General features: G+C 50.0%; 4 protein-coding genes and 1 long non-coding RNA gene across 13 annotated transcripts in view; 3 read left to right on the top strand and 2 right to left on the bottom strand.

Moving 5' to 3' along the window:
* LOC118917819 (uncharacterized) overlaps window positions 1-6,733 on the top strand; it is a 43,781-nt gene extending 37,048 nt beyond the window's left edge. Inside the window, exons 4-5 of the long non-coding RNA XR_005026901.2 lie at window positions 6,017-6,153; window positions 6,418-6,733. This is a non-coding gene — a long non-coding RNA (uncharacterized LOC118917819). The remainder of the gene's footprint in view (window positions 1-6,016; window positions 6,154-6,417) is intronic.
* ZMYND15 (zinc finger MYND-type containing 15) lies at window positions 3,580-9,248 on the bottom strand. Of its 6 annotated transcripts, none has more exons than XM_057500973.1 (14): window positions 9,112-9,248; window positions 8,071-8,665; window positions 7,392-7,626; window positions 7,148-7,303; window positions 6,750-6,910; window positions 6,056-6,208; window positions 5,654-5,734; window positions 5,394-5,510; window positions 5,196-5,296; window positions 5,010-5,108; window positions 4,720-4,873; window positions 4,579-4,637; window positions 4,181-4,341; window positions 3,580-3,881 (listed from the first exon to the last, which is right to left on the bottom strand). In XM_057500973.1, exons 2-14 carry the CDS (start codon window positions 8,633-8,635, stop codon window positions 3,710-3,712), a joined length of 2,214 nt encoding a protein of 737 aa, XP_057356956.1. In that variant the 5' UTR covers window positions 8,636-8,665; window positions 9,112-9,248; the 3' UTR covers window positions 3,580-3,709. The 6 variants fall into 6 exon arrangements, 5 of the variants coding, with proteins under 5 accessions (XP_057356956.1, XP_057356957.1, XP_036751942.1 ...); XM_057500974.1 differs by having other exon boundaries at window positions 4,579-4,611; XM_036896047.2 differs by having other exon boundaries at window positions 5,196-5,284.
* On the top strand, window positions 8,768-14,852 carry CXCL16 (C-X-C motif chemokine ligand 16). 4 transcript variants are annotated; one of them, XM_057500977.1, is made up of 6 exons: window positions 8,768-9,136; window positions 9,472-9,858; window positions 10,204-10,342; window positions 10,640-10,722; window positions 11,935-12,333; window positions 12,789-13,416. In XM_057500977.1, the coding sequence occupies exons 2-6, from the start codon at window positions 9,789-9,791 to the stop codon at window positions 12,854-12,856; spliced, it is 759 nt and encodes a 252-aa protein (XP_057356960.1). In that variant the 5' UTR covers window positions 8,768-9,136; window positions 9,472-9,788; the 3' UTR covers window positions 12,857-13,416. The 4 variants fall into 4 exon arrangements, with proteins under 4 accessions (XP_057356960.1, XP_036751950.1, XP_036751949.1 ...); XM_036896055.2 differs by lacking the exon at window positions 8,768-9,136 and adding an exon at window positions 14,663-14,852 and having other exon boundaries at window positions 9,360-9,858; window positions 12,789-12,858; XM_036896054.2 differs by lacking the exon at window positions 8,768-9,136 and having other exon boundaries at window positions 9,360-9,858; window positions 12,789-12,858; window positions 13,145-13,416.
* MED11 (mediator complex subunit 11) lies at window positions 13,556-15,006 on the bottom strand. The gene is made up of 3 exons (XM_036896058.2): window positions 14,874-15,006; window positions 14,549-14,679; window positions 13,556-13,915 (listed from the first exon to the last, which is right to left on the bottom strand). Exons 1-3 carry the CDS (start codon window positions 14,956-14,958, stop codon window positions 13,778-13,780), a joined length of 354 nt encoding a protein of 117 aa, XP_036751953.1. The 5' UTR covers window positions 14,959-15,006; the 3' UTR covers window positions 13,556-13,777.
* A 290-nt stretch (window positions 15,007-15,296) lies between these two features.
* PELP1 (proline, glutamate and leucine rich protein 1) overlaps window positions 15,297-18,285 on the top strand; it is a 53,083-nt gene continuing 50,094 nt past the window's right edge. The window contains exon 1 of the mRNA XM_036896044.2: window positions 15,297-15,411. Coding sequence (XP_036751939.2) covers window positions 15,313-15,411 — 99 coding nt within the window. The 5' untranslated portion in view covers window positions 15,297-15,312. The remainder of the gene's footprint in view (window positions 15,412-18,285) is intronic.

The following is an 18,285-nucleotide window of genomic DNA, read 5'->3' as shown; positions in this document are numbered from 1 at the left end:
AGAATGACTGTTAATTTTATGGGGTATAATAATGGCATGGTGATTACATTTTTAAAAAAGTGCTTATTAGTTATGGATGCATGTATGTGAGATGACTGATGTATAGGGTGTGCTTTAAAAAAAACTGGAAAAAATTTGGCGGTGTGTGATATTGTAATATAAGAAGTATCTGTTTGGTCTGAACAGGTTCCTGGCACAAGTGCTTCTAAAACCCTTGGAGGGTTTCAACCATACTGGAGTTTATGTTATGAGGCGACTCTTGGAGGGCCCCTGGGTAGCTTCATGATTATTCCTCAGGAATAATTTCCTGGTGTCTGGATTATCTACAGCCATCTGTTATTGTTTAGTTTACAAAATGAAGAAACTGCCTTATAATCTATACTCTCTGGTATCAAAAGTGTCTTTGTTTCTCCCTCCCCACCACCACCTTGACTACTTCCTTGGTGCCTGGAGGATTTGTAGGTACTTTCTGATGTCCCAGAATAATTTTACATGTAGGCAACTTTTAAGCTAGTAGCTGAAGCTTAGACTGATCAAAATCTGAGTTTAGTCTAGCATCAAAATCCAAACCAGGACTCTTTTTAAATTTCATTTTAACTATCACAGATGATAACCAAGGGATTGTATATTTCACTTTGTCCAGTAGTTTGCATTTCTTTAGTCATCCAGTGAGCTAGCTCCCTGGAAGTTGGATCTAATTTTCAAGTCCATTGGTAACTTTCACCTTTGGTAACTGATTGCACCACAGTTGCTGCTTTCATAGTATGGGTGATTGCATGTCCACCCTGGAATCAAAGGTTCTTCATCTTCCACCTTTCATCCTTTCTCTTCCTAAACCACCTATTTCTGTGAGCCAGGACCTATCTAGCAAATCTCACTTCTGACACCAACTATTAACTGTTTTCACTAGTAGCACTTCTGACTCCAAATTTGTGTGTTCTTACCCCCCACACCAACCAATTCTCCAAGTCCCCAGGCACCAGCTGGGCGTCCTACAATTTAATCAACTCTGAGACTAACCCAGAGTGAGTTTAATCCTGCAAGACTGCCCCCAGTTCAGATGCCAACTGCAAATCCTATACTTCTGACCAACTGACTATAAATTGAGGGTTCCCATAAATCCCTCCTCAGGTTCAATAATTTACTAAAAGAACTTACAGAACTCAGGAAAATAGTTTACTATTACCAGTATGAAATAAAATTGAGTTTTGTGGCTCCCCATGGTAGTCTTACAGGCAAAGAGAGAGCTCTGCAAGCTGGAGAAGCCCCAAGTCAGCCAGGTCAGTGCATGCTGTGCTGTCAAGATGCCCTGCAGCCATTCCTGCCTGTGTCACAGCCCCTCCCCACTAACCCATGACCAGGAAAACCAGCCTGGAATACTCAGAAGAAGAAAAACTGGTCTGGTTCTTGTGTTCTTGGTAGAATTCTTCAAGAGAATGATTAATAACCCTAATCATTTCTTCCTCTTGGATATAGATAAAATCAGAATATTCATTGTCTGTTCTTTTAAGACACTGTCCTGATACGTTGATTAACTTAACGTCTTTCTTGCACCCACTCCCTGCTGTAAAAAAATATTTAAGATGTCCCTAAAAGGAGGGCTTTGGTGTAGTCTATCAGAACACACTGATAAGTTGACTCTCTGGGCCATAGTCCTCAGTAAGACTATGAATAAACTTTTTCTTAAATGCAGTGGCCATTTTGATTTCTGTCAACACTGGGTTATTGTAAAGAACACAGGAGCAGCCAAGTGGAAGAGAAGAACAGGGCGGTACTGGTGTGTGTGTGTGTAGCTTCCATGCTTTCTCTAGATACGCCACCCTCAGTACTTCAGTGTGTTCACCCACAGAGGCTCACTGAGCCCCACTGGTTAGGGGTTTTTATTAAGGTTCTATTATGTAGGCATGATTGACTAAATTTTGATGATTAATTTAATCTCCAGCCCCTCTCTGCTGTCCGGGGATTGAAGGGTGAGACTGAAAGTTCTAGCCTTCTAATCACATGGTTAGTTCCTCTAGCAACCAGCCCCCATCCTGAACTTAAATAGGGGCCCACATAGTGTCACCTCAGCATAAAGTCAGGTATGGTTGAAAGAGTTTTTATAAACAACAAAAGACAATCCTCTTGCCCCTTTGAATTTCTCTCAGGAAACGTTTACCAAGGGTTTTAGAAACTCTTGTGTCAGGAACCTGGACAAGACCAAATATCTGTTTCTTATTGTATCACAATACCTCAGGGGTAATAATAAAGTGGGGAAAATGTTGCTAATTGTTGAAGCTGAGTAATGGGTATACAGGAATTCATTATGCTAAGTCTCTGGGCATTTGTGTGTATTTGGAAACTTAGATAATAAAATATTTATAGTAAAAAAGAATGACCCCTTATAAGCTATACCAAGGAATCAGAACTTAATTTTTAACTTTTTATTTTGAAATAATGTTAGACTTAGGGATGAGTTGCAAAGACAGTAGAGTGTTCCCAGATACCCTTCATCTGTCTTCCTTTCATGTTCCATATTCTACTGCGGAATGTTTATCAAAACCAAGAAATTAACACTGCTACAATACCATTAGCTAAACTGCAGACTTCATTGGATTTCTACAGTTTTTCCACCACTGTCCTTTTTCTGTTCCAGTATCCACATCGTAGTTGTCATGTCTCCTTAATCTCTTGCCATCGTCACAGATTCTTGATCTTCCCTTGCCTTTCATGAGTTGGACATTTTTGAGGAATAATGGTCAGGTGTTTTGTAGGCTATCCCACAATCTGAATTTGTCTGATGCTTTCTCATGATTAGACTAAGGTTATGGGTTGGGGGGTCGAATACTGCAGAGGTGATATGGCCTTCTCATTGCATCACGTCAGGGAGCACGAGTCAACATGACATATTTATTAACCTTAGTCACTTGGTTAAGGTGGTGTCTGCCAGGTTTCAGCACCACTTTCCCTTTTCCTACTTAGTGACTAAGTCTAGCCCATGCTCACCAGGAATTTAAGAGTGGAGAAGACTCACTGAAGGGATTTAAGCAGGGGAGTTACGTGTTCCAATGTCTGTTTCAGAGACATCTGTTTCACACATCTCTGCGTGAAATGTGGAGATGAGATATTGAGTTTGCAGTAAGATTGAATGTAAACTGGTAGATGGATTTGAGTAGCTTTACAGTCTGACTCAGCAGAAGTTGGTTCTTCATTGGATATGAGGAAAGTGGAGTCAAGGATGGCCACTGGGTTCCTAACTTGGACAGTTGGGCGGCAGGGGCCTTTCACTGAGTCTATAAACCTGTGGGGGTCTCTGTGCCCTCTGGATGTGTATGCCTCCCCTGCCTGCTAGTGAGAAGCCACTTTCTGCTTCTTGAGCTTGCCTTGCCTTGCCTTGCCTTGGGGCGGGTCCCAGAGGGTCACTGGGGCCAGAAAATGACATCTACGCACACATTGGAAGTTTGGGATTACCAAGGCAGGTGAGAGTCATAAGAGAGCCCTCCAGGGACTGAAAGAAGCTCGAAGAGAATAAATCATCCCGAATCCTTTTTTTCTCCTACCTGTTTAATGACCCAATTAGGAGCGTACAATCAAAGGGTCTACGACTCAGTGGTTTCAATTTTATTTAGCTTTTCGTGTTCCACTAATCGGCCTCCCCCTCGGCAATGTGCGTATTGTTCTCCTTTCGGAGGAGTGTTGGGGGTCAGGGGGGACTGCTACCTTTCAGCCCTCACTTCCGCCGGCGGGCCGCCCGCCCAAGTTTCTTTTCTCCTCGGCGCCTCCAGGTGCGGGCGAGAGGAGCCGGGGGAGTTGGAGCTCGGGGCGCAGGTCCTGGCGCTGGGCGGGCCGCGCTCGCTGGCAGCGGCTTGTAGACCAGGTGGAAGATGAAGGCGTTGTAGTACCTAGGGGGCGTGGTTCCGTGAGGGGCGGGGCTTCTGGGCCTCACTAGTTCCACCGGGTGGGGCTAGATTCAGGGCTCGGTCAGCCCGAGGGTAGCAGGGAAATTTGGGGGCGGTCAAGGAGTTGGAGAGACTTTGTGAGCTGATCTAAAGAGGGCTGTGTTGAGCAGAGGTGGACTGTAGGGCTGGGGCGAGGAGGGTTCCAGGAAAGCAGAGACTGGGCTGGAGGTGAGCCTTTTAGGGTACGCAGCCAGAGGGTTCGAAGGTCAGGAAGGAAATGCGGAGGGTCGTGGGGTCCTTACCAGGGCATGCAGTTGTCGGCCGCTCTGAGGCGGAAGGGGGAGCGGAAGGGGTTGGGCTGTGGAGGGCTGGTGCCCCCTCCTGTGGCCACCGTCATGGTCTGGTCGTCCATCACACAGCTGTACTCGCTGCTCTCCGTGAAGAAGGCTGGCACTCGGAGGGACTGGGGTGGGGCGGGCCCCTTAGACACTCAGAGAGTCTCCCACCAGGTACCTCCCGAGCAAAAGGGGTCACAGGTTGGGTTGGAAACTGAGGATCCAGACCGACTGGGATGGGGGAGGTAGACAGAGAGGAGCAAGAGGACCCGTGCAATGCCTCCTCATGGGGGCATTTGATGGGGCAAAGAGACTTTTGGAAAAGGAAGGACTGGGCAGGAGGTGAGAGAAGTTCCCTTTCGCACCTGTAACCGAGGCAGCGAGCTCAGCCAAGTGTCCTTGAGTCCAAAGCCAGGGTTAAACCCTACGAATGGAGGGAGAGCAGGGAGAAGCTGGTTCCCATGGCCGCCTTCCACTTTCCTCACATTCCTACCCCAAGCTCTTACCAACAACTAGGTCAGGCTTGGGCCCCTGGAGCAGGTGGTAGGACCGAACTGACACTTTGATCTGCAGGTCCCTGCGGCCCCCCTTCTCCTTATTCCCGGAGCTGAGGTGTGCTGATACTTCTGAACAAGGACGGAGAGATACTTCAGGGCCATCCTGGGGGGGCAGGAGTGGGGTAGAGAAACCACTGGAAGTTAGGGGGGAAGATTCAGTGGGGGGGAAGGGAGGGCCCAATCAGGATCACAGCAGGAGATCAGGGCTGGAGAGACCCTGGGACCCCCTCAGCCCTCACCCTTTGCAGGGTAAAACACTGCTGGTCACTCTCGGGGGGTAGGCCATCACCCACAAACTGCAGCTCCAGGGCCATGTGGGGGAGCAAGACTAAGAGCTCCTAAGAGACAGAGAAGACAGACCTGGGTCCCACTGTGGACCCACCTCCACACACAAATACCCAATCTACAGGCCCGGAGGGACTTACCCAGAACACCATTACAAGGTCAAACTCCTTCCCGGCCTCCACCACGTGGATTTTCAGTGACTGCTTGTTCTGGATGTTGAGCTCAGGGACTGGGTAAGAGGCTAGCCATTTGAGAATATGGGATCCTTCCCTTCTGACCCCTCCCAGTTCCCTGTCCCTCCTGTTCACATGCCCCTCCCCTCCCTCAGCTCTCCTTACAAGACTGGGGCACCAGGTGGGTGATGATGTAGTACACAGTCAGTGGGTAGGTAAGAAGCACAGCCACGGGGGAGTCCAAGCTGAGGCCCCGCCATGTGTAGTAATCCTGCCACGAGCCTGGGGAGAGTGGGTCACTGGGGGACCAGGAACCTGGTCCCTAACCCTCTAGTCCAGTAGCCCCCTTTTTCTCAGCCACCCAAAGTGCTGGCCCTCCACTCTCTTTCTGTACATCTAGCCCCCTGAAGGCCCCTCCAGCTCACCAAAGAGGCCCCTGGGTGGATCTGGGGGCACAGGAGGCATCAGGGGTGGCCCGTTCCTGTGGAGAAGCTGGTAGGGATCTCCTGAGAGGATGAAGAGAAGAGGAGGAGCTTGGTGTCAAGGAGACCCCCACCTGGCCCATCCAAAGGAGCTGTATTTCCTGAGAGAGGGCCTGGAGTTGGATGCAGCAAGAGGAATGGGGGCTGCCTGTGGGGGACTTCTGGATGGGGTGGGTGAGGGTGACTTTGAGGATTGGGAAAAGGCCTGAAATGGCCCTATTCTGGTGGGGGTGAGGGGGTTGGTATGTAAGTGGAGGTGCTTTCTGAGACCCAAACAACTTTTTTCTCTCCTGTCCTTCCCTCTAGGCTGAGAAGAGCCCATGCCTGAAGAGAGGCCCCACGCACCATTGAGAAGAAGGCTGAGGGATGTTGTGTTGCCCCAGGGGTGCCTGGGTGCATCAGGGCCGGGAATCAGCATGCTGAGCTGTGTCCAGTAGCCACGAGTAAGGCCTCGTGAGGCCAGGAAGGCCTCCTTGTTGAAGGTTTCACTGGTCACTTCTGGAGATGAAGGAGGGGAGGGCCTGATAGCTAGGACCCCAGACTAGGATCCCCTCAGCTTCTCTCAAGGACACTGGGTCTGAGTCTGGTTCTAGTCATGGAGAGTACTAATATTTCTGAGTGTCTGTGGTGTAGCAGGCATCGAACCCATAGAATCTTTATAAAGATGCCCTGGGTTTTTAACATTTGTCACTATCCCTGTTTTACAGATGAGGAAACTGAGGCTCCAAGAAGTAAAGTGATTCATTGGAGGTCACCAGTCAGTGGTGGAGCTGGGAAGCAAGTGGTTGAATCTTTATTTCCGAATCTCCTAAACTCTCAGTGACCCAGGCCCTCAGTCCTCATCTCTAGAGCCCCTGTCTCCATCCCCAGGGCTCTAGCCCCCAGCATCAAATGCCCAGCAGCCAGCCCTTATTCCAGGGAGCTAGACTCCAGCCCCAGGCACTTTGCCTTCAGCCCCAGGACCCTGTTCCCAGGCACCTGGGCTCCAGGCCCAAACACCTGGTCTCAGTTTGGATCCCCTCCTGACCTCCTATGGTACCTGTGGTGTAGGTGAAAGGCAGAGCTGCCAGCTCTCCAGCCCGCTCCATGAAGGCTGCAAGCCTTGGGCACCAAAACTGGTGGCTCACATCATCTGGGCATCGCCGCCAGTCAGCCTGGAGACAAGCCTTTCCGCAGTACAAGACAGCTCTACACTGGGGACTGGGGTCACAGGGAGCGGAGGTGCCCAGCGTTAATCTCTGTAGGTCCTCGGCTGCCTGCCTGCTCTGCAGTTGCCCCTTGTCACCTGGTCTGCTTTTCTGTATACTCTGGAAGAGCTTCCTTTTTTGTTTCCTGTCCCTCACTCTATCTGCTGGGCCTCCACTGGCCTGCTTTCTCTCTTGCTGCCTGACTGTTGGGGTCTTCCTCCCTCTCACCCCATCTTTGCAGGCTGCTCACCAGGGTGTCAGCTTCACTTCAAAGCTGTGCCTGTGACAAACATGGCAGATTCGAGCCCGAAGGGAGGCAAAGGTAAAGCCTGGCCGGGGGCCCCATGTCCGCATTGGGGTCTTGGCTAACTTCACTCCCAGCCTTGGGACCAGAGTCGCCAGCTCTCTGAATGGGGGTGGAGACAGCATCAGACAAAAGGCTCAGGAGTCCGGACCCTTAGACCTCCCCAACCTTAGGTAGCAGATCTCTGTACCGATGCAGCTGGGCGTCTCCCACAGTAAGCTTTCGGGGTTTCCGGGGGTCTCCGGAGCCCATGGGGCAGGCCATGCTGTGGCAGAGGAGAGCATAGGCCTGAGGAGCCAGGTGCTCTGTCCCTGAACCCCTGCCTGCCCTTCCCTGGGCTCCATCCATTAGCAGGTCAATGCCCAAGATGGTGCCGTGTTCATCTGTCACCAGTAAGAGGCAGGAAAGGTGCAAGGGGACAGCTTCTGGGGAAGAAGGGAAAATTGGGGGTAGAAGGCAGCAAAGTTGGACAGGGTCAGGGGTACCAAACTCAAATGTCTACAGGGCCTAGACAAGTAAACTAAGTGAGTAAGGGGACTAAGTAGGGAGGATGGGCCTCATCTGAAGGGTCAGCTGCTACACACTACTAGCATATGCTGCCATGCAGAAACCTGCTGTTGGAACTTTACGTTTTGCTTGAGAAGGTGTAACTCCAGACCTCTGAAGTTTTTTTTTTTCTTTCAATGTTTAAATGTTGGCTCAAATTAAAACGCAAAAACATGTGAGTCAATGAAAACACCTTTCCAGGTCATACTGGCCTGAAGGCCACTTGTGTGTGGCTCCTAGCTGGGTTCTGAGTGGTAGAGGAGGGCTTCAGAAGGGGAGTATGCCTGGAAGGGGACAGGGCAGGGCCAGCCTTGGGCTCTTACCGCTTCTCTGACCCTTCCTCCTCTCAGGGCCTGTTTTGTCCTCTACCCTGTCCTCTTGGAAGCCATTCGCACCACCTCCTGCGTCCTGCTCAGCCTCCTCTGGCTCCTCTGGAGGGTTTGCTTCCTGGGAGAACTCCCTGCTGCCAGGGGCTGGCTGCCCATCCTTCTCTTCTATCTTCTCCATGCTTCTACCCCCCTCTTTATTCTTTTCCTCTTCCTCCTCCTCCTCCCCTTCCTCCAGGCTGATAAAGCTGACATAGGGGCTTAGGTCTCGCAAGTGCAGTGGGGGCTCATCTCCCAGAAGCAGGGCAGCCCCCAGGCCTGGGCCAGGGCCTGGCTCTGGCCCTTGCCCCAGGCTGATGCCCACACTACGGTTGGGTAAGACATGGAGCACCCAAAGGGCAGGATCCTGGGGCAGCCTTCTGATCTGAGCCTCCAGCTGTCGCCAGCGGCCCTCAAGGCTGGCGCCCATAGGCCCTCGCTCAGCCACAAACTTGCGGAACCAGCCAGAGAGGAGGGCAGCAAAATCTAGGAACTCATCCCGGTATCCAGACACAAACTCCATGTCTTCAGTTGCACAGGGTCTGGGCCCAGACTGAGCAGAGGAAGGGATATATGGTGAGGGAAAGGGTAGTGGGGACAGTTTTGGAGCTAGGTCACAAAATGGGGAGGGTTGGGGTCAGGTAGGATGGAATCTATTGGTAAGTGTTAGGAGCAGAGAATAGGATTTTTAGAGCTGAGGATAGCGGTTCAGGATGAGAATGGGCGCTAGACTTGAAATTGGGTGATCAGGATTAAGGATGGATAGTCAGGAGTCAGACAGTATTTGGGGCTCAAAATTTGAGGCTCAGACCCTCAAAAGTAAAGTTTGAATTAAGGATAGAGCTAATCCTATGGGGAAGGGTTTAGTAAGGAAAGAAGAATTTTGGATCCATGTGTGGGTTGTGAAGAGGGAATAGGAGCCCGGGCATCCCTAGGGCTTGGATCGGTTTGGCAGTGAGCCCCAGTCTAGCTCCTCCCCGCGCTCCACTACTACGGTACCTGCAGCCGCCATCAATTTTCGAAGGTAAATACTCGGGGGCGCGGGGCTGTCGTGACGTCAGGGCCGCCCGAGGCCACGGCGCGTTCCTCGGTGACCACGCTCTGGACGCCGGGGCGTGCGCGGACTTTCCTGCGGGCATGACCCCGCCATGTGACTGGATCCCGCGGCACCCGCACCCCTACCGGGGAAGTGAAAGCGTCCTGCGAGAAGGGGCCGGATTGCCTCTTCTCCTCTTGCGTGTCCCAGGCCCGCGGACTGCCCCGGGCGGGCGGGGCTGGCATCCCTGGGCCGACCCACTCGGCCGCTGGCCGCCTGCCCAGCCTCGCCTCCTAACTTGCGTTTTCTTTCGCTTTCTTCAGACATTCCTTGCCGCCCCCTGGACGGAGGACCCGAGCCGGCTCGGCGCGCGGGCAGAGCAGCTCCGCCTCTGGGGGTTTTCCCGGTGCGGGAGGCGGGCGGTCGCGCGCCGTCGCCCGTACTAACCGTACTGTCGGTTCCAGACGGTGCGGGCGCCGGGAGGGAGGACGCCACCTCCTCGAGACACCAACTCGGCGCCCACCGCGGCTGTGTCCCCAGACCTTCCCGCCGAGCGGGGGAAGGAAGCAAAAGCCTGGGAGAAACCGGCTGGACGGCACGTTCTGGAGCCTGGGAGTAGACAGGGAGAGGCAGCCCCGAGATGAGGCGGAGCTGGGGACCCCGGTTCCTCGCGCTCTCGTTCGCCTTGCTGGCCCAGCTGACTCTGCCAGGTTCGTCGGGAGCTGCGCTGGTGTCCAGATCCCTAGATCCCGGGAAGGGTGGGTGTATGTGTGAGTCAGTAGGGCCGAGGGGTTGAGCTGAGTAGGTGGGGAGCTGGGATCCCCAAGAGAGCCGGGGCAGCAGGGGCAGGGCCAGCTGCCTGGGGTTGGGGAGGCTGGGGAACACGAGGTTCAGGTGGGATTATGGACGTGTTTGGGAGTGTGATGTGTGGCTGAGCCTGGGGATCAGATCCTGGGCTCTAGGGAAGAGGCTGCAATGGGGCAGTGAGTTAGAGGCTCGCAGCTGGCAGAGCCCTTGCCCTGGGACCCTGCACTGACCACCTCTGTCTTGCTCAGGCGATGGCAACGAGGGCAGCATTACTGGGAGTTGTCCCTGTGATGAAGTCATTTCTTCCGGCTCCCCTCTAAAGGCTGGGCCCATGGGACATCTCCGAAAGCATGTGAAAGTCTATCACCGCTGTGCTTCGTATGTCAGGTAATCTCACCCCCTCCTGGAAGGGCAGCACTTCCCGTTGTGCTGTCTCCAGGTCCCTCTCTGGTCACATTTGAACTCTTCCTGTGAGGACCTTAGCCCCCCACCCCGTGTTACCTTTGCCCTAATTCTCCACCCCTTCTTTTCTCTGTTCCGTCTACCCGGGAATTTCCCAGTCCCAGCAGAAATGGCTTGTTCTCTTCTTGGCCTTGTGGTGACGTCACATCTTTGGAATGAGGAAAGAGGTGGGGAAGGTGGGGGTGAGGGTAGTGCCCCTAAGACCTAGTCCTTCCTCTTTAGGTTCCAGCTACCATTCCGGAGTGTGTGTGGGGGCAGCAAAGACCAGTGGGTTCAGGAACTGATGAGCTGCTTTGATCGCAGAGGTGAACACTTTTCCTCACCTCCCCGGGCTGTGTCTTCAGGGCTCGGTGGCCTCCACCTTACAGTTTTCTTTGCCTTTTCTCCCTGTTCTGGGGCTGGCCAAGTACTTTCACTGGAGTCCCTGTTTACCAAACATCATTCAACACCACTTTCACGATTTTTTTTTGTCAATTCATGCTATCACCTGTGCTATTATTTACTTAGTATCTCTCGAAATCAGAGCACTATTTTTGTTTTCCAGCATTTCATTATGAAGTTTTTCATTTCCAGTATTTCATGTAAAGATATCTACAAAAGTGAAAAGAATTGTACAGTGAACATCCCTATACCCACCATGTAGATTCCACAGTATTTTTGTGTATAATTTAAGTTTTACATATATGTACATAATAAAACAAATGGATTTTAATTTTTATATCAAGTTTATAGCATTTTAAGTGTATTTGCTTTATTGCACATACATCTGTCTATCCATCCCTCTGTCCACCATCATTCCACCTTATTTTTTGATGCATTTCCAAGGAAGTTGTGACATGTCTACACTTCATCCCAAAGCATTTCAGCATGTATGCTAAGAAGTAGAAGTCAATATTTTCTCATTCCTTTTTTCTTTTGAAGTAAAATTGACCTATAATGAAGGAAATAAATCTTGAGTGTATACAAGCCACTTTTGAAAAACGTAAATAGCAACTTGTCCTAAGTAGTGACGTCTGGGAAGTCACAAATTTTATGTGGTGGTTGTATCCTTCTCGTAAAATAATTACACAACCATTAAAATACAAAGTGTTCTTCCACGTCCCACCTAAAGTTGTCTGGTGTAGCTCCATGGTACACATACTGCCTTTTGGGCTACACGGACCTACATTACTTCATTTAATTCTCCCAGCTACCCTAGCCCTTGGTACTAAAATTATCCCTACCTTATTGCTGAAAGAAATGAGTCCCAAAGGGATTAAGAGACAAGGACAAGGTCACACAGAGCCAGAGTTCCAATGCAGGTCTCTTGACTTCCCAGTTCAGAATGCATGCTTGTCCCCATGGTTCCATGTCTGGTTTGCTCACTTCCTTCTCCCCCACCTTTCACCTCTGCCTCTGCCTTCCTCTCCTGGCCCTGGGCTATTTTCTTGATGTTCTCCTTGACCCAGTACCCTTCTCTCTACCTGCTTCTTCACTTTGTCCCCTCAGCCCTGACTCCTCAATTCTTGCCTCTCCAGAATGTGGACATGCTCACTTCAGGAAGGTGCCCCCCCAGGAGCATTTACCTCCTCCAAGGACCCAGATTGTTGACCCCACAGAAAAGGCACCGTCAGACATGGGAAGCCCTGGGCAGACGTACTTGCCACCCACCTTGAAGTCTACCCAGCAGCCAACCATTCCAGCAAGAGTACCATCCTTGGACAAGCAGCTCACCCATACCAGTGAAACCACTACTTCCACTGCAAGCGACAGCCTGGGTGGTGGGGAGAACCAGAAGCAGCTGAAAGAAAATGTGGCTGGGCCATCAGCCATGGTGCCAGTGCTGTGCCTCCTGGCCATCGTCTTTGTCCTCACAGGAGCCCTCCTGTATGTGCTATGCAAGAGGAGGAGAAGGCAGCTGCTACAGTACTCGCCAGGTAAGCTGGGCCTCTGAATCCCTCTCCCAGGGACCCAGAGCCTCCCTGGTGGGGATCCTGCCCCAGACTTCGTGGTAGCTGGAAACCTGATTCAGGCAGACAGATATGAAGGCTGTCTGCACCACGGACCATAGGCCAAGAGAGAAGAGTCAGCCAGAGACTACAGAATGGGGAGGGAGGAAAGCCACCACAGATGGGCCCAAAGACTGTTTGGCCTTCAAAGCCAGGCAGTGCTTGGAGCAACAAGATGGCGGCCAGACAGGCCAGTGGGAGAGGAGACTGTAGATGGTGGAAGCCATTCATTTAATTCACAAATCTTTATTGAGCACCTACTGTTTACCAGATCTGGTGGTTAATGTTTCAGAGTCTTGATTCCTCAGTTCATGCTATCACCCCATGTCCCCTGACCAGCTTCCTTTGATTTCAGAGCTCACCTCTCAGTTTATCTTTTCCAGATTTGCAGCTTCATTATGCACCTGTGTCACCAGACTCCACTGCTGGGGCTAAGAATGGAAGCTTGTGAGGGTAATGATTATGATTTACTCAGTACCTCTGCATGTAATGCACTAGAACAAACTCTGGTACACAGTAGGTGCTCTGTGTGTATTTAATATTTAACACATGATTAAGCATTCACCTCCCTCTCTTCTGTTTTGTTTTCTATGTCATAATGTATAATCTTCCTTTTACACTGAGTACTATCTTGGACAAATCCTGTGTTATTTTAACTACTAAAAATTATTTTATTTTTATAATTTTTGACTCTTCTTTCTGCAGACCCTGGCCTCATGTGCTTGCCCCTTTGCCTCAGCTTCTCTGCTGATGGTTCCCCATTTCCCAAGTCTCTCTTCACATTACACCAGTTGTTCCTCTCCGGCTTCAGCCCTCTCCTTCTTCCTCCCTCGGCCTCACAGTGAAGGTTTGGGCTTCCCATCCATTATCCCTTTTCAGCAGCCACAGACAGGCTGGTTTTACTTCCTCAATCCTTTGCATCACCCATATGTGCCCCAGTGAGAGTCTGAGCTCCTTGTTTTTGTTACTGTTTTTATTATTAAAACCCTTAGTTCTTGTTTTGTCTCTTCCTATGAAGAAGAAAGTGTCCTCATTGGTCCAAGTCTGTGGAAATCTGTGGCAGGGACACGAAATGTATGAAGAAGTGGGTTAAGCGTAGCCCACTATGAATTGCCATCTCCTGTCTGAGCTAGTCAGTGCTTTTGTGAAAAAGTGCAGAGCAGGAGCACCCTGCTGGAGGAGCCAGGGCTTAGTTGTGGGCTGGTTGGGTCTTGAAGTTTCTCCATTCCCACTGTTTGCTTCTTTGCCCTCATACACTCTGACCTGCAGGGCACACATGCGGCAGCCCACGCTCCCCATCCTGCAGGTCTCCAGGTTCCACCCAGGATGCAGGTGATGTTCTCCTTCCAAGCTCTTGCTCCACCTGCCTGATCTAGTTTTCCAGCATCTGCTCACAGGTTCGGGCCACATCACTGAGCTTGAGGCGGGCATAGTCCACTCGCTTCAGGGCCATCTGACAATCCTTCCTTGAAGAGTAGCTGGATCCCTCATGGGGCTGCCCTGTGGCCACCTACAGAGCATTTAGATTGATCAGTGAAGCACCCCTTCTCTTACCCATTTCTCCCACAGGCATCAGGTCTTGTTTCATTTCTTCCTTGAGTTTGAATCTCACACGGTAGTAGCTGGATAATCTAGGGTGAGTCACTTCTGTTAACCTCACCTGTAAAATGGCGGGTGACAGTAACTACTTCCCAGAGTTATAGAAACAGTGTCTGGTATTGCAAAAATTAAGTAAATGGTGACTGCTGCTGTAAAGACTTCAAAATCCTCTCAATTCTGTTCCTTTTCTCAGGATTTGGACATCTGAGTTTTCTAAGGGCAAAGTCCTGTGGCTCTGGCACTGTTTACAAGCCCTCTTCCAGGGTTTTCCCTGTGTTGTGACTTATGTGATACAACCCAGTGAGGTAGCCAGGGCCTCCTGTAATCTTTCCTTTTAGAGGAAACTGGCTTTGGAAGGGGGTGGGGGGTCCTACCAGGGTCATTCGGTCTAATTGCTGGTGGTGCCGGCTTGAGCGACTTGGTGCTTGCTGCCTAGCGCCCGCCAAAGCTCTGCAAGGGGCTTCCAAAAGCCAAGGAGAAGGCTTAGGCTAAGGCTAGGGAGGACAGCAGGGTGGACGCGCAGCACCTCCCACCATACACACACCTGGGTGAGGTAGCGGATCTGACCTGACAGCTCCGCCTCCACGTGTTGCACCGACGCCGTGAATGCCGCCGCCTGGCGGTCTAGGAGCCGCTCATTGGTTTTTTCCTTCGACAGCTCCAGAATCACCGTACCTGCAGGGGCGGAGAGGGCAGGGCTGCCCTAGACTGCCAATACAGTCCCGCCCTAGGGCCAGCTCCACCCACCCCCGCAAGCACCGCCCATGCACCTAGGGTCCCAACCCAGCCCGGCTCCTAGTCTCCGGTCGGCGCATGTGTAGGCGGCCCGGCTTCACTCTCGCTCTGTCCTTCGGTCATCGGGTTCGAACCTGCATTCTGGAGAATGGCGCCTATTTCCCGTTCAATGTCTTCCAGTACGCGTAGCCGCTCGTTCGCCAGGCTGTAGGTAGCCATTGTCACTCTGGGATTCCTCCACGGGATTTTCTCCTTTCGCGAAATGCGACGTTGGCGCCCGGAAGTGGCTGTCGGTTTGCGCCAGCGCAGAGCGCGCTCTCTGACTGATACTACAATTCCCAGGATGCACAACGCAGCCTCTCCTTTCTCTGTTCACCTGGCGAACTACAATTCCCAGGGTGTTCTGCGCATGCTCAGGGCTCCGCCGCTCCCACGGGCCCACCTGTGGTGAGAGGTAGTATCAAAACAATCCCTAGCCTGAGGCCACTCAGACCTGCCCACTTTCACGACACTCTCTTGTGGTCTGTATTTAATTTCCTGTACAGGAAATTGAACGTTTGCTGGTGCTGGGTGATGATGGTGGGAACTCTGGGATATTCCAAACTGGACAGCCATGCACACTCTGCTCACCCCGCCCCACCATGTATAAGGGCTTGGAGAAAGCTTGGCTTGGTGAGTGTTAATTATTCGCCCTAGCACTTCCTCCTAAACAGGGACCGAACTGAAACACAAGACTATCAATATACTCTCAGAAGCTGGCTCCTTTCAGCATTTCCCCCGTTCCCATTCTGGTTGCCTATTATGTGATGGGTTCTGGGGATGCAAAGATGAATGTAATGAGATGGACTCAAATGATAGTGGGATAGATGTTCTGTTAGAGATATGCCCATGGTGTATTGCTAGGAGCACAGAGAAAGGATTCTGAAAGTGCTGCTTCTGGAGAAGATTCTGGAACTGAATCTTAAAGGTTAGCCAGGGATGAAAGGTTGGAGTGAAAAAGGGAACCGGCATAAGCACCATACTTGGTGCTGTGAAGGGGCCTAGCACATTTGAAATACAGCAAGGGATTCAGTTTGACTGGAGTGAATGAGGCGTGGCGGTGGTTAGGTGTGTCAGTGGCGAAACAAGTGTGGCGAGGCAAACAGGAGAAGGCTTGCAAGCTAAGTAATTTGGAATTTATTCTGAAAGCATTTGGGAACCTTTGAAGGGTTTTCAAGGAGTGTGTTATGACCTGATTTACCTTTTTGTAAAGATCAAGCTTGACGGCTTATGGACGATTGAGAATGAAGCCAGTTTGTACAGAGTTAGCAAATGAATGGAGACTTTTCAGTTAAACACGAGGACTCTAGCATTTAACTTCATTCATTTCCTAAATCCTAATAAAATAACAATAGGGAATTTTATAAAGGGGTCAAAGAGAACGAGAAAGGATTTAAGAGCAAAACTTTATATAGAAACTGAAAAACAGAAGGATATGTGGTAACTGATTTTAGTAGTGCAGTGGTAACTAAGACAGCAGTGAAGAAAGTTTAGAAGTAACTTGATTTGCCTTAAAATAGTGGCATCACATACAATTGGAGTGTAGGTGTTACAAAAATTAGGAGTATTATTTGAATGAGGTAGGTAAAACACACACACACACACACACATCTCCTTCTTTACTTTTTGGCAACTCCTCATCCCCAACCCATCAGATTACTGGAGGTTTCTTTGTTGGAAATGGAAAACAGAAGCTCCTTGTCAGGGAGGGCACCTGAGCATGGTTGCATTGAAAATAGAGATTAAGTGAAAGTTTATTTACTGAGTGGTGGTTTCTGGAACTTTGGCAATCAGGTTTATACCCAGGTCGGAGACTGGAAGACTCTTATCTGGGGAATTGGACTAGTCAGAGAAAAGACCTAAGGGTATTAACATCAGGGTTTCTCCCAACAAAGCAGTTAGTCAGATGACCCCATAGTGAAGCCTGCAGTTGGTAAGTCCCAACTGTGTCCATAGATCTTCTAGTTAGTTTCTTAGTACCTCATCCTTAAATATGAGCAGACATAAGACAAAGAATTTTTAGATATTTAAAGGAACTTTCTACCATGAAAAGCAGAGACCAAAATAAAGCAGAGACCAAAATAAACAGGAAAACAAACAATTAGTATAGAATAAAATTTGAGGGGAAAAAAAGGTCCTGCCCTTCTTAGATAAGAGGAACTATAATAAAAGATTGAATCCAAGAAAAATTAAAACCATGACCGAAGGAATAAAAAAATCAAGCAAAGAGTTGAAAGAGAAATTGAGGAACTCTCCCAGCAAGAAAGAAGAGAAAAATAGAGAATCAGCCCAGGGCCTTAAAATTCTATAAGAGAAGAGAGAAAATGAAGAGGAAGAAAGGACATGAAAAGGGCCCATCGAGTGCCCCACATAAGGCACATCATGAAATATCAGGACACTTGAAAGGAAAAGGTCTTGCAAAAGCTTCTAGAGAGAAAACAGACCAAAAGCTAAGGATCAGCAATCAGAATGGCAGAGGGTCTCTTAATAGAAACATTGCACTGGAAGACATCGGAGTAATGCCTTCACCATTTAGAGGGGAAGTGACTTCTAATCTGGAACCCTGTATTCCAGCTGTACTAGGCTGAAGGCTAAAAATGTAGTGACTTGACAAAGCAGAACTTAATTTTTTCTCAAACAGTTTGGTGTGCCCCACAAACCACAAAGAGACCAAGGCTGGCTGTGCAGCTCCGCCATCCTTCAGGGTCTTCTGCTTAGAAAATGTGATCTGCAGGCTGGCAGCATTGGCATTACCTGGAAGCTTGTCAGAAATGCAGAATCTCAGGTCCCACCACTACCTCCTGAATCAGTATCTGAGTTTGAAGATCCCTAGGTGATCTTTATGCATAGTAACATCAGAAACACTGCTCTACAGTATTGCTGTCTGTAATGTCAAAACTGGGCTGCTGCCACCCCTGAGTTGGATTTGGCAGGAAGAGGGAAGAGAAAATGTGGAGGAGGCACACCTGTCTCAGGGCTGACTAGGAACTGACCCACATAATTGCTACTCACATTCTACTGAAGAAAACTTAGTGGTCTCACCTAACTCCAGGGTTGAAGAAACAACCAGTCCTAACCTAAGTACGTATCTAACCATCTAACCTAGGTGGCCAGCTATTATTTTAGCACTGTGGAAGAACAGATTTTAGGAGATGTGTAGACTTGCAAAACAGCCAAACTACCAAGAACAAAGACAGAATAAAGACATTTTGATATGTACGGGGTCTCAAATTTCTCTCTCCAAGTAGCCTTTCTCAGGAGGTTATTAGAGTTAGGGAGGAGTTAGGGAGAGTTCTCTTCTTCCAGAAGAGAAAGGATCCAGGAACTAACGCTGTTAGCTCTAAAGAAGTGAACGGGAATCCTGGGCTTTGGGTGAAAGGAAATTCAAGGCGATGGACTAGAAAATTCGCTAGTTCAGAGTGGAGCCGATTAGAAGGCTCCTAGAGAGATTTCTTCAAGGAGATGGAAGACATGAATGTCTGTTTTGTTTTGAATGACTTGAGAGGA

The sequence above is a fragment of the Manis pentadactyla genome, chromosome 4, assembly GCF_030020395.1.
Source record: "Manis pentadactyla isolate mManPen7 chromosome 4, mManPen7.hap1, whole genome shotgun sequence".
Taxonomy (NCBI): Eukaryota; Metazoa; Chordata; class Mammalia; order Pholidota; family Manidae; genus Manis; species Manis pentadactyla.
Note: the sequence above shows the minus strand (reverse complement) of the source record. Positions and strands in the feature narration are given on the sequence as shown.

Excerpts from the sequence above, each read along its gene's own strand:
- ZMYND15 (XM_057500973.1), bottom strand. The coding sequence starts at position 8,635 with ATGGAGTTTGTGTCTGGATACCGGGATGAGTTCCTAGATTTTGCTGCC. Across the intron at positions 6,911-7,147 it reads GAAGTGAAGCTGACACCCTG|TCCCCAGTGTAGAGCTGTCT; the intron begins GTGAGCAGCCTG and ends CTGTGACCCCAG. Across the intron at positions 5,511-5,653 it reads TCCACCCAGGGGCCTCTTTG|GCTCGTGGCAGGATTACTAC; the intron begins GTGAGCTGGAGG and ends CACTCTCCCCAG.
- CXCL16 (XM_036896055.2), top strand. The coding sequence starts at position 9,789 with ATGAGGCGGAGCTGGGGACCCCGGTTCCTCGCGCTCTCGTTCGCCTTG. Across the intron at positions 9,859-10,203 it reads GGCCCAGCTGACTCTGCCAG|GCGATGGCAACGAGGGCAGC; the intron begins GTTCGTCGGGAG and ends TGTCTTGCTCAG. Across the intron at positions 10,723-11,934 it reads GAGCTGCTTTGATCGCAGAG|AATGTGGACATGCTCACTTC; the intron begins GTGAACACTTTT and ends TTGCCTCTCCAG.
- MED11 (XM_036896058.2), bottom strand. The coding sequence starts at position 14,958 with ATGGCTACCTACAGCCTGGCGAACGAGCGGCTACGCGTACTGGAAGAC. Across the intron at positions 14,680-14,873 it reads CGCCATTCTCCAGAATGCAG|GTACGGTGATTCTGGAGCTG; the intron begins GTTCGAACCCGA and ends CCGCCCCTGCAG. Across the intron at positions 13,916-14,548 it reads AGATCCGCTACCTCACCCAG|GTGGCCACAGGGCAGCCCCA; the intron begins GTGTGTGTATGG and ends AATGCTCTGTAG.